A 14447-nucleotide genomic window follows, 5' to 3' on the forward strand; every position below is an offset into this window, starting at 1 on the left:
CGTGTTGTAGGAGGTCTGGTGGAGCTTCGGGGGGAGAAACCCTGAGGTGTTACTTCAATATTAATACTTCAATATTAAAACTCCCTAAACTGTAAATGAAACACTCTCCCTATTTAACAGAAAATCACCTGCTATAAGACTAATTGATCAACACTTCATGTGGTGGGAGCCACCCCTTAATCTCCCCTCAGGCAGAGCCCTTGATCGGATTTCACTCCGTTAAGCGTTCGTGAGGGATCGGGGATTGAGCAGTTGTAGCGTGCACCGATGCACGATGAGCCGATCTTTAGCTCTGAGGAAACCCGGCAGATCGTGCATGTGTGCACGTCATGGGCCAAGAAACAGGACTGCTCCCCGAGCGCGCGTGGCGTCTGTCCTGCTCCCACTCCACTGCAATAATGCCCAGCGAGCACTGCAGCACCACAACACCGCAAAAGGAAAAAGCACACAAGCGGAAGCGAGCAATAAATAAATACACCAATAAACATTGCCTCAATAATTCAAGCACCATGTACTGAAGCGCGTCTATGGGGCGCTCGTAACAGCACGGCAATCATCAACACGTGTACCAAGTTAATACACTACAATTAATCAAAGACATAGAGAATAAAAGGTACTTAACTCGCTGCTGCAGCAGCAAAGAAAGAGGCAGAGGAAAATCATGCATGGACATTTATGTATGGGACTGACGTGTGATGGGGGCATACGATGGAGGGGGTTGTCCTTCCGGGTTATGCTAATTTAAAATTTTATTGGCTGATGTGTGTGTCAGTAAAGTCAAGAGAAGCATAATCTGAGCCTCCGTGGACTGACATAGAATTCAAGTGCAAATACTAGTGTCAAATTGTATTTGGCCAGAATGCTATAATACTCAGACACTAAGGCCGGTATGCAGTGTGGATCTTGTCTGAAGCAAAGTGTGCACAGCACTCGCCCCACTGCTATTAATGCAGCTCCTGTCATCGGTCATTTCTCCCGCTTGTGCTACGCAGCAGGCAGGTGGTTTCAAGCCAATAATGAAGCGTGAATAATGCATTTTTGAGCAGTGATGCGTACCACCATGCTAAAATGCGTTAGTCTAACTCCTGATGCAAGGTACATGGCAAGGCTGTTCAATGGCATTTTGGTTTCTTTCATTTTTGGGAGGAATGTAGTGCTGTGCACGCACAGCCATGTATCAAATGGTTTGACCCTTCTCCCCCGTTCCTGTTAAATGTTTTTAGTTTCACCCTAGTTTTCAATATAACACAGTTTACCCATGCCTTCATACTCTGCCATCTTGCAAAACTGAGAAATCTGTGTATGAGTGGCTCCTGCACGCAGCAGTGTCATTCTGTAGGACTTTTGACACATCATGATGATGATTTACTAATTTGTTTCCAGCGGTAGGTGCTCTGTTGTGATGTATACTTATGTAGATTTGTATACTTACCTTGGTTAGAGCTCTTGAGGTACTCTTACCTTGTTTGGAGTGTTCATGTTTTATGTGTTCTCTATGCTCGTGCCTAGAATGTGAGGTTGACGGCACTCCACAGCTGACAGTTGCAGCTGGGTCGTGGAGGTAGTCGGATGCCAGGTTGTGCTATGAGTAAACTTCAGTGCCTTACTTGATGTTTCCTGGTCTTTCTTCGGAGCACTCATCATAACAATTTTGGCGACGATCCTGGTCTTCGTTCAGCACAACCTGGTACCATTTTGGCGTACTTCCGAGCATTTCACTTAGTTTTGACTTCTCCAGCTTTCCCAGGATTTTAACAGCTCTTTCTGGCTCCCACGTTGGTCTTCTGTGTTTGTTCTCTGGCTTTGAGATACTTTTAGCTTCTTTCTACGATTTGGTGTGTGCAGCCGTTTAAAGCGCGCGCTGTCCTCGGACCTGCAGTGACGTCACGTCCATCACTGGAACGCACGACTTACGCTGAGACGTTACTGCGTGTCATGCGCAACGCAAATAACGCAGCGTAACGTGCCGCCATCTTGTCTGTTTGTTAATTTCTATACAGCTTCTTCTGCTCACGGAGTGTTCTGTCACATTTTCCCCGTGTGCTCCGCTGTGCTCATTTCAGCCCCATCTAGGAGGAATTGTGTAGTGCCAGGTGAGGAGTTCTCATTTATTCAACTTGTCACCTGAGACTGGCTTTGCGGTACAACGAACACTTCACACAGCTGTGAGGGTCAACCAGCTTTTATTGGAAGACTCTTGGTACAGTGTGTGAAAATAGCCTAGTGACCACGGGGGCATTTCAGTGACGTTCGAGATGTACACGAGCCTTAGTATTATCTCCGGTAGCAGTTATATTGCTGGAACTCCGGTGACATCTTGTAGCCTATACTGGTACTGGCCATATTACATTTCCAAGTGCATCTATTTACGGTGTTCTGCATGTTATTCCTTCTTTGGTTTTTTTAGTGTCGTCAGCATTCTTCTGATTCTAGTTGAGCCTTATACAGTCTTTTACCTATTATTTGTATTATTGTATTTTAACATGGCTGCCACCTCTTCCAATGTTTTAGTTCCACCAATGTTTCTCCCTAATCCAGGTCCTCCACCAATAATATGGGAAGACTGGATTGAAATGCTTCATAATTATATTATAGCGCTTGATGGTATTAATTTTTCCCCGGACTGGAAAAAAGCTTTGTTGTTGAGCACATTAGGTACTGAAGGTCAACGAGTGTTTAAGTACTTATCGGTGGTTATGGGACCTAATGGACAACCTATGGATGATCCATTTCAAGAAGCTATTAACAGACTTGAAACAAGATTTTCAAAAGAAATTAATTTGGTTTTAGTTAGATATAAATTTTATACTCCGCCGCAACTGGAAGGAGAAAGCATTGATGATTTTGTTTCTAGGTTACGCGAACTTTCAGTCAAGTGTCGCTTTGGAACTATGACCGATGAACTGATTCTTGATCAGTTGATTGTTCAATGTCATGACAGGAAAATTCATGAAAGGCTTTGGGCTGCTAAAGATCCTTCTTTGAAAGATGCCATTGATTTGGCTAAAGTCATTGAAGAATCTCAAAGATGCATCAAAGAGTTGAGCAAAAAGGATAAACCGTTGCAAGAAATAGGAAATGTTGAAATAAGAGATGAGCATGTACATGTAAATCCTGTAATGAGGAAAAATGTTAAATCTAGTAATGCTTTTGGATCAACTGTTAAACCCAAGTCCAAAGAGTGTTTGCGGTGTGGTAGTCAGTATCATTTAGCTGACTTTAAAAAATGTTATGCGATTGATCAGACTTGCAGACAGTGTGGGCGGAAAGGGCACTGTGCTAGAATGTGCAAGCAATCTGATTCTTTCGACAGGTCTAAATCTAAAATAAGTGTGGTACATGATGATGATGTTCATAAGTCATTTGTAAACAAAGTCTTAGTAGTGGGAGAGAAGCACAATCAAACTATGGTAGGTGCTACTCAGGATTCTCTAATTAGACCTACAGCTGTGTTTCATGTTTGTGGCAAAGATATCAACTTGCTGGTGGATTCAGGTTCCATGTATACGATTATCCCTGAGTCCCTTTTTCACGCCACCTGGGAAGGAGTGTCTCTATTGGAAAAAGATATTAACCCAGTAGGTTACCAAGGCCAGTCCATAGATGTTTTGGGGTACATGTCCAGTCAGATCTCTTTCAAATCACGTAACACTCATGGCAAGATTTATGTTGCCAAAGAGGGTCCCCCAATCCTGGGTTGGATGCACCAATATGACCTACACATTGTCATCAATCCTAGAGCTACAAATCAAATCATGGTAGTGGAAGATGACACACGGGTTGAGGACATCCTTCGAGATGCCCACAAGGTGTTTGAGGATAGGCTTGGTTGTGTCAAAGGGTATTAGCATAAGATTATTCTTAAGCCTAATGCGTGCCCGATACAACACAAGCTTAGGAAAGTTCCCCTCTCTGTCAGGCAAGGCCTTAAAGATTTGTTGGACGACTTATTGAAATCTGGAGTTATTAAACCGGTGGAGGTATCCTCGTGGATTTATCCGGTGGTTCTGACGCTTAAGTCTGATGGTGGACTCCGTTTTTGCATTGATCTTAGGTCCTTAAATCGTGATATAATTACTGACACATTTCCACTTCCTAATATCAATGAGTTGTTGCAGTCTTTTGGAGGTGGTAGGTATTTCTCCAAAATTGATTTGAGGAGTGCTTACCACCAGATTAGATTGCATCCTGACTCAAAGTCTCTCACAGCATTTATCACAACGGAAGGTATTTTTCAATTTACTCGCATGCCTTTTGGGTTAGCTTCCGCTGCGAGTGATTTTCAGAGAATGATGTCCAACATGCTTAAAGGTTTATCTGGAGTAGTTTACTTCCAAGACGACTTATTGGTGTCAGGAAAATCTATCCAAGAACATAATGCAGCTCTTAGGCAAGTTTTGTGGAAGCTTGAACAACAGGGTCTTACGGTCAACAAAGATAAATGCAGTTTTCTTACTGATCAAGTCGATTATTGGGGGTACTCAATTTCTAGTGGTGGTATTGCTCCCAAAAAGAATCTTTTGGATGCCATTAAGAATGCTTCTCCCCCGAGGGACAAAGACCAGCTCAGGTCCTTTCTAGGCCTTGTTGAGTACTATTCCAAATTTGTGCGTGGCTTTGCGGATATTTCTGAAGCTTTCAGGAAACTTCTTCGCAAAGGGTGCAAATTTGAGTGGGCCAGTGATCAGTCTGATGCTTTCTCCAAGATTAAAATGCAGATTTGTAATGCAGGAATCCTTGCGCCTTTTAATGGCTCGTGTAAATCGTTTCTTACTGTTGATGCGAGTCTTACTGGCATTGGTGTGGTCTTGTCCCAGTTTCAGAGAGGTGTTGAGAGAACCATCGCATTTACCTAGAGAACTCTCACCCAGTCTGAGAGGAATTATTCGGTAATAGAGCGTGAAGCTCTTGCTGCAGCTTGGGGAGTAGAATACTTCAGAGTATATTTGTGGGGTTCATGATTTGTGTTAAGGACTGATCACAAACCTTTAATGAAAATTTTGTCTGCAGGGGGTGCGGGAAAGGGATCAGCATGTCTAGATAGGTTTGCTGCAAGGTTACAGGAATATCTATATGATATTGAGTTTATTCAGGGTTGGAGAAACCTACAAGCTGATTGCTTATCACACATGTCACATGATTGGGAAACTGTAGACAAGGACATTGTCAACAAGCTGGAAAGTGAAGAGGCTGTTGCCTTTGTTTTTGATGTTTGTGAATGCAGTTTAGGATCTTTTTCGAAGGCACAGTGGTCTGAAGCCATTATTGGAGATTCAGTTCTGCAAGATGTTTTAACTCTCATTAAGAAAGGTTCACCCCGTGAGAGTATGGTCTCAGCTCCACTTAGGCCCTATTGGAAGTTGCTAGATGAACTTTCTCTGAGTGGTAAGGATGTAATTATGAGAGGTGAGAGATGTGTTCCTCCGAGTGCCATTAGGTTACACATCTTTAAACTTGCCCATGAGGGTCATCTGGGCCAAGGTATGACCATCAGGCGCATAAAGCAAGAATTTTGGTGGCCTGCCATGGATGATCAAATCAGAGAATGGATGGTTAATTGTACTCTCTGTAAAGAGAGTGAGAAGAGATTAAAAGTTGGTCCACAGAGCTGTATGGGTCACATTGACGATCCTGGTGAACCATAGCATACCATTTGTCTTGATTTTATTGGGCCTCTTTCGGAATTGTCCTTGGATATGCGGTTTGCTGCTGTATTTCTGGATGTACACTTGCGATGGTTGCATCTCGAGTTTTTGAAGGATGTTACAACGAAGTCAACGATTACAGTGTTGGAGACTTTGTTTCTACGTGAAGGTATTCCTCAAGTTCTCCTTACGGATAATGGGACTCAACTCACCTCCGGTGAAATGCGTTGTTTTTTGGAAAGGTGTGGTGTGAAACATTCATGTACCTCTCTTTACAATCCGATGGGTAATGGTATTGTGGAAAGGGCGAATCGACTTATTAAAGGTACTTTGCAACTTGCTTTAGCCAACGGTTTGTCTCCCAGTCGTCTTGTTCAAGACATGCTATGGGCTTATTGCACGACTCCTCACAGTGTTACCTTCAAGTCCCCATTTTTTATTATGAGAGGGAGTCTTCCTGGCTTTCTCCTTGTTCCATCTTGGCTTAAGGGTTGGGTGTCTTCTGGAGGTGAATGCACCATTGAAGTTCTTTCTTCTAAGATCTCGGTTGGTGACTGGGTCAAATTGAAAACTGGAAGGATTAAAGGTGGTCTTACCAAGTTGAAAGGACCTTGTTGTGTTGTCAGTGTAGGAAGGTATTTTGTTGTCATTGAAGGGAGAACGTTGGAATTTGCGCAGAGTGGCATTATATTAGAAAGGTGGTTCTTTTGACAAAACTTGCAAAGATAACGGAAGCTGTTCTGGTGTGATGTTTTTGCCTGACAGTGTGGTCAAGAATGATTCATGTTCTAAATGTACTGAAGACGTTTCACATTCCAATGAGTTGTGTTCTTCTCCTCAGGGATTCAGGGGGGAGGATCAGGTTGAGTGGTCTAACTCTCCTGTTGTTGAGTTGGGTGTTAGAAACCGCAGACCACCAGGATACCTTCAGGATTATGTTAGATAATGAATGTTTACTTTAGTGCATTTTCTTTTCTTTGTTTCTCTCTATCTGTGGCAGTTTGTTGTTTCCCCTTCTTCTTTTCTTTCTCTCTTTTGTGTTCTTGTTTTATTATTAAAGGGAGAGGATGTGTTGTGATGTATACTTATGTAGATTTGTATACTTACCTTGGTTAGAGCTCTTGAGGTACTCTTACCTTGTTTGGAGCGTTCATGTTCTTTGTGTTCTCTATGCTTGTGCCTAGAATGTGAGGTTGACGACACTCCACGACTGACAGTTGCAGCTGGGTCGTGGAGGTAGCCGGATGCCAGGTTGTGCTACGAGTAAACTTCAGTGCCTTACTTGATGTTTCCTGGTCTTTCTTCGGAGCACTCATCATAACATGCTCCTTCTCTCTGTGCTTCAGTCATTAGTGTTCAACAAATTGGAAATAATTATTTGACGGAGGAGCAGGACAGAATTTCAAAATGCATGCATAAGCAGCTCATCCAGTTCTGGTATTTTGCTTTGCGTTCTAGGTCTTACAGTCCTGATTTTATAATAATACACATGAGTACAAATTTCAGAATGGTCATCAAGCATGTTAGGTCATCAAGCATGTCATGGAAACACTTCCCATTTATAGTGGCCACATCCAAGTCATTAAGGACACTTTCTAGTCCTTTATTTGTATATGATAGCGTAATGCATTCTGGGTCTTCCATTGAACTAATTAGACTTACACACCTGATAACTATGATTTGTAGGTGAACGGTTCAGAACTCGACTGTCTGTCACTACCTAAAGGACTAAGGTGGTTCCCACATAGGAAAAGAACAAAGACATGTTTCCAGCCGCATATGGTGCCCACTGCCCAGTAAGCAAGTGCTTCAGTGCCCCCACACTAACTTTACAATACTGGAAATAGGAAGTGTGAATGATCGGAAAGTAAATTAGACAATCAGTTTGAAACGGTGCTTAGCGCATATTTGAGAGGGCGGTTTCACGAAAATATTCTTGCATATTGTGTGTATTTAAGAACGTTGAAGTGAATATGTTTCTGTAGTGTTTTAGTTAATCGGCGGTAACTCACTTCATATCAAATAAAATTAAATGTAGATGAGTCCAAAACGCAATGTAAAGACTGAAAATACACAGTAACGACCACTGGGCAATCCGGTGGAAATACTGGTTACTCGAGTATGCTTTAGAGAACTGTAAATAATTCACTTCGTTTACAGTGTTTAGTTGAATGAGTAAGAGTTCCCCATTCCAAGATGGCAACCATGCTTTCGTAACACACCTCCTCACGCCAGTTTCTAGGCGACCACGCAGTAAACAAGATGGCGGCGCCGTGTTGACATTAGTGATCCCTTGGGAGAGCAGACCGGAGGATTTAGGAGCACTCCCTCATCTCCCCCCTGTACCCCGTCAACCGCGGAATCATGGCCGCATCTTTAGTGTCCCTGACTCCTGGCTGGGCCCAGTCCGACGAGTTCCTACGAATCTCCGCACCCTTGTCACCATTCTCTGGGGATCCTCAGCCCCTCCCCGCCTCCTGGATGCAGAGAGAAAGCGGCAGCTCCCCAAGCTGCGGGGGGAGCTCCGAAGAGGAAGAAAGTGACACGGAGAGCCAGGACAGCGAGCAGGAACTCTCCATGGTGACGGTAAATGTGAGTAGCACCTCAGAGGGCGTATTATTCCTATAACAGTGCTGTTACCATTAATGCTGTTAATGCTAGCTTTCCTACGATCATAATCAAAACATTAATGTCATACTCGTATTACTGTCAGAATTGTTATCATTTTCCTTGTTGTTATAAATGATAGTATTGTTGCACAGTATACTGTAATAATAATTCATACAGACATTCGATGACATAATAAGACTGATATAATTTTATTCACAATATAGTTAATGCAATTTTCGTTAGTATTGGTTTTATTATAAACGTATACATCAATTATATTTGAATTATTTAATTTTCTAGTATTAACATGCTCATTATTCATATGATTGAAAAGCAGTAACGGTGTTTTCATAATTCCTATTATTGTGATTATAAATATGGTATGATTATTAACGGTCTATAAAATTGTAGATTGATCAGTATCAACAATGACGTTTTTTCCATTAAGATCTTCCTAATGATGAATTGGGTAACTAGCACCAAGCAAATAGTTTTTAATGTCTCTTGTACCCGAGAATTGGAAAATTTGTTTGTTGATACTTACCCAGATACAGATTTATGTTATACAACTATTTGCCTCGTTTCCTATCAGACATCCCTCCTGGAGGTCTCCTCATAGTCAAGCAAATTTAGTGGTGAGAAGAGGTATTACTTTGCTACCATGCACATTGGAAAAGGTGTGGAAAACAATATATATATATATATTTTTTTGAAACATTTTTTATTGTTTTCATAGCATCAACTCAATACAAGCCCCGCTACCCCCCCCCCCTTCAAAGAGGATACTCTACATACAGTGTTGCCATCCAATATCCAGGAGAATAATCATCCTGCCCATGCGGGCCCCCCCCTCCCTCCCCACGTCAGTGTGCCCCCCACCGCCTTCCCCTCTCCTGATGTGCCCCTCCCCTACTATAAATCATGCATGAGGTGTGGAAAACAATATAGGCATTGCTTTTTTAAAATATTTCTATTAAAGGTTTTAGTAATAAAAATATATCACTTCATGCAATTCACGTTTGAAATTTCAGCAACTGTGTGAAACATGACCAGTAGTAAGCCAATATAGGCTTCACCCAAAGAGCACGATCCGCAGTTATCCAACAAGTCTGAATAATATGAGACATATCATATATACATGGCTACTCAGTAGGTAAACAGGTTTAAATAAGAATCCCCCTTAAGAGTTATAATGATAGCATTGGAAATAGGGTTAATGGTTGGGAGGGGGGCGTGGGGAAGACCCTAGTTAGGAACAACTACAATCTCTGGCCGGGTGAGGCACAATCAAACCCCAAACTAACATGTGCTTATCCTCTGGTAGCTTGGCACAAAAGTAGTCAGGCTTAACTTGGAAAGCAAAAGACACACAATTGATGGGCGGAATGCAGAACAAATCAAAACATTCACCCCCAGTCAAGAGATCTGGGTTAAATTCATCATTCTTTTGCTCACCATGCCACCTCAGTTTAGACCTGGCCATATGCAAATCAGTCTTGACCCTGTGCCTCATGGGAACAGTCCAGCCCGAACTGCCAAGCCAGGTCCTCCCTGGACCGGAAACAAGCATCCTAGGACCGGTTTCGGCGTTTCACCCCTCTTCAGCCAGGATAGCTTGATTCCAGTGACACAGTGAGCCCAGGACCCACGTCTGGGCATACCTGGCGCACTCAGGGCGAGAAAGCAAAAGACACACAATTGATGGGCGGAATGCAGAACAAATCAAAAAATTCACCCCCAGTCAAGAGATCTGGGTTAAATTCATCATTCTTTTGCTCACCATGCCACCCCAGTTTAGATCTGGCCATATGCAAATCAGTCTTGACCCTGTGCCTCATGGGAACAGTCCAGCCCGAACTACCAAGCCTGGTCCTCCCTGGACCGGAAACAAGCATCCTAGGACCGGTTTCGGCGTTTCACCCCTCTTCAGCCAGGATAGCTTGATTCCAGTGGCACAGTGAGCCCAGGACCCACATCTGGGCATACCTGGCGCACTTAGGGCGAGAAAGCAAAAGACACACAATTGATGGGCGGAATGCAGAACAAATAAAAACATTCACCCCCAGTCAAGAGATCTGGGTTGAATCCATCATTCTTTTGCCCACCAGCCCACCCCAGTTTAGACCTGGCCATATGCAAATCAGTCTTAACCCTGTGCCTCATGGGAATAGTCCAGCCCGAACTGCCAAGCCAGGTCCTCCCTGGACCGGAAACAAGCATCATAGGACCGGTTTCGGGGTTTCACCCCTCTTCAGCCAGGATAGCTTGATTCCAGTGGCACAGTGAGCCAAGGACCCACGTCTGGGCATACGTGGCGCAGGTAGGGCGAGAAAGCAAAAGACACACAATTGATGAACGGAATGCAGAACAAATCAAAACATTCACCTCCAGTCAAGAGATCTGGGTTAAATCCATCATTCTTTTGCTCACCATGCCACCCCAGGTTAGACCTGGCCATATGCAAATCAGTCTTGACCCTGTGCCTCATGGGAATAGTCCAGCCCGAACTGCCAAGCCAGGTCCTCCCTGGACCAGAAACAAGCCTCCTAGGACCGGTTTCGGGGTTTCACCCCTCTTCAGCAAGGATAGCTTGATTCCAGTGGCACAGTGTGCCCAGGTCCCACCTCTGGGCATACCTGGCGCACTTAGGGCGAGAAAGCCAAAGACATACAATTGATGGACGGAATGCAGAACAAATCAAAACATTCACCCCCAGTCAAGAGATCTGGGTTAAATCCATCATTCCTTTGCTCACCATGCCACCCCAGTTTAGACCTGGCCATATGCAAATCAGTTTTGACCCTGTGCCTCATGGGAACAGTCCAGCCTGAACTGCCAAGCCAGGTCCTCCCTGGACTGGAAACAAGCATCCTAGAACCAGTTTCGGGGTTTCACCCCTCTTCAGCCAGGATAGCTTGATTCCAGTGGCACAGTGAGCCCAGGACCCACGTCTGGGCATACCTGGCGCACTTCTGGCGAGAAAGCAAAAGACACACAATTGATGGACGGAATGCAGAACAAATCAAAACATTCACCCCCAGTCAAGAGTTCTGGGTTAAATCCATCATTCATTTGCTCACCATTCCACCCCAGTTAAGACCTGGCCATATGCAAATCAGTCTTGACCCTGTGCCTCACGGGAACAGTCCAGCCCGAACTGCCAAGCCAGGTCCTCCCTGGACCGGAAACAAGCATCCTAGGACCGGTTTCAGAGTATCACGGATGGTCGTCGATGTTGCATGAAAAGCAGGCTGGGTGTCCTGGACAGTCATTGCTGTAGCTCAAAGATTCTGTCAGGCGTCCCGGACGGTCATTGCTGGAGGTTCACGTTGGCAGTCACCGCAAGCTGTCGATGCTGTAGCATGAAGGGCAGATCTCCGCTGCCGGGCGTCATTAGCAGTCAATGTGACGTGAAGTGTTGGGTTCGCCGGAACTTTGCGTAAACGGATGTCAAGATATTGGCGCAAACTGGCCTTTTTGTGAAGAGCCCAAAATGTCAGGATTTCTCCTTTTCTTTGAAGAGGAAGTGCAACTTAGGCTGCACCAAGGGCCAAGGATCTGAGGGGCACCTTTTGGTGGTCAGGAATTCACTCCAGCAGAGACCAGCAGGGCTCAGGCAGGTCCAGGCAGCAGGCCAGCAGGGCAGCTGCAGGAAGCCTCTGGAACTTGTTATGTCCCTTTAGCTCAAAACAGGAGGTCAGTCAGCTGACTCTTGGAGTCGTTTCAGTCTGGGATGAAGGGTGCAGGTCCAGTCTTCCTTCCCAGGAAGCAGGATAGCAGTCCAGCAGTCCTTCTGACAGCACATCAGTCCATCTTCTGTGGTATACACAGGTCCAGGAGTGTATTGAAGAATTGGGTCTGAAGGTTCATTATTTATACCTGGTGCCTTCTGTGAAGTAGATGTTTTCTAGAGAACTCCCCTTTAACGTCCTAGAAGTGTTCTGACTCCCCTGCACTGACTCCATGCTGGCTGCATGAAAAATGCAGTGGTGACAAGTCCTTTGTGTGAAGACACGACATAGCCTATTCACTTGCAAGTGGGGCTGTGCACAGCTTGCCCCCCATCCTGCCAGTTGATGGTCCATCAGATACACGCAATCCCTCTTATGTGTGGCTGTTTGAAAGTAATAAACAAAGTCCATTTGCCAACTACAACCAGTCATGTGACCCAGGAACAGGCTGCAGGCACCAAACAGTTGGGACAACAAAATGTTAACTTTCTAAAAGTGGGCTTTTCAGAACTGTTACTTGAAATTCGACTTTGCCATTAAAGAGGGGTTTTAATTACAATTCTTTAGACACCAAACTCGACATTCTGGCTGCTCCTAATTGAAACGTATCTCTTATTAAATGTAATAAGTTAGCCCAAGATTATCCTGTGGGAGCGGTAGGCCTCACAGTAGTGGAAAACCAAATGGAAGTGTTTTTCATTACCAGGACATATAAAATGTACATGTTCAATGTTTTAAATACATTTCACACTGCCATATGGGCTGTTTAGTGCCTACCCTAGGGGTGACTTATATGTATTACAAAAGAAAGGTTTAGGACTGGAAAATGGTTTCTTTTTACAGGTCGAAATGGTAGTTTAAAACTGCACACACAGCCTGCAATGGCAGGCCTGAAACATGTTTTATAGGCTACTTAAGTGGGTGGTACAATCAGTGCTGCAGGCCCACTAGTAGCATTTTATTTACAGGCCCTGGATACATGTAGTACCACTTTACCAGGGACGTACAAGTACATTAAATGTGTCAATTGGGTGTAAGCCAATTCTACCACCTTTAAAAGAGAGAGCACCTAAGCACTGGTTAGCAGTGGTAAAGTGAACAGAGTCCTAAGGCCAACAAAAACAAATTCAGCAAAAATAGGATAAGTGAAGCCAAAAAGTTTGGGGGTGACCCTGCAGAGAGGGCAAGGTCCAACAGTTCGCCTATGGATTCAGCAATGCTTTTGCGAGGAGTCAATATTTGCTATGTGTGAGAAGAGTGGTTTATTGAATGGTGTGGTTGTGCGACTTCGCCATGTTAAAAAAAAAAGTGCAAATTCATCATGGTTTTAGTCAGGCTCATTTACAAAACCTTAGCTTCACCAAGGGTATCTGTGGCTTCGAGCAGTCAGGCTTTGTCAAAGGAACAAGTGCAAAACATTTTAAAGTACCAAAACAGTTAAACAAGGAAGAAATACGACAAAAAGGAGATCCAACACCAATTTATAAAAATAGCTCTTAATCTTATGAGTTTTTGGACACCAAAACAAACAAATCCACCATAAGGTTCTCTAAATATACAATACTAAGCAAAAAAAGAATTTCTGCTTTCGATTCAAATCGTAAACAAGCATTGGCAACTTCTACGATTAGTGGTTATTTGGAAACATTTTGAAAATGTTTGTAAAGGGGGAACAACCTTTACATCGCGGTTAGTACACCGCAATGCAGTTACATCGCAATCGTTACAACGACTGCGATGTTACCACGCCATGCCATTACAACGCAAGTCTTTACATCGACTTGCGCTAGATGGCGTGCTAACATTACAAATAGTGTAGTTTACTATCCCAACACCTTCCCTACTGTTAAGTGGACTGGGGTTGGAATAGTAAATTACGCTTTTCTAATGTTAGCACGCCATCTAGTGCAAGTCGATGTAAAGACTTGCGTTGTAAAGGCATGGCGTGGTAACATCGCAGTCGTTGTAACGACCGCGATGTAACGGTACGCGTTGTAACATCGTACATCCTTTGTAAAGGTGTGTTTGTTTACTCCAGCCTGCTTTGGGCTACCATCTCTGTCAGGGAGCAAGTCACAGGAGCCAATAAATCCTAGGAGGACAGTTGCCTTGTAGTTAAAGCAGTCTCCAGTCCAATTCCAAGCTCTATGTGCAAACCGCCATAGGCGTCAAGGGAGTGGCACTGATGCAAGGGATACAAGATGCTGAAGATGCTGCAGATACTGTTCCAATGACAGGTGTCTTCTTGGGGCCACCCCTTCATCCACAAACACTGTGGGGCAACTTTGGCCAAAGGGGTTGATGTCCCTCGTAGTCTGATTGAAGTCCAGCCAAAAGCCAGTTCCCGCTGGTCTACTGGTCTCCGGTTACAGCAAAACCAGTGGTTCCCTTAAACTGAGGCTAGTGGACGTTTTGGGTGACCAAACTGCACTGCAGTGACTGTCCTGGGTACAGCAGACTC

The 14447-nt window shown here is 44.1% G+C and overlaps 1 protein-coding gene across 2 annotated transcripts in view; it reads left to right on the plus strand.

The window, feature by feature from the left end:
* Positions 1-7895: 7895 nt before the first annotated feature.
* Positions 7896-14447, plus strand: part of LRGUK (leucine rich repeats and guanylate kinase domain containing) — a 397810-nt gene continuing 391258 nt past the window's right edge. Inside the window, exon 1 of one of the 2 annotated variants that reach the window (XM_085653594.1) lies at positions 7896-8237. In XM_085653594.1, coding sequence (XP_085509720.1) covers positions 8010-8237 — 228 coding nt within the window. In that variant the 5' untranslated portion in view covers positions 7896-8009. The remainder of the gene's footprint in view (positions 8238-14447) is intronic. The other variant, XM_085653595.1, reaches the window with a different exon arrangement.

The sequence above is a fragment of the Triturus cristatus genome, chromosome 4_1 (genome assembly GCF_964204655.1).
Source record: "Triturus cristatus chromosome 4_1, aTriCri1.1, whole genome shotgun sequence".
Taxonomy (NCBI): Eukaryota; Metazoa; Chordata; class Amphibia; order Caudata; family Salamandridae; genus Triturus; species Triturus cristatus.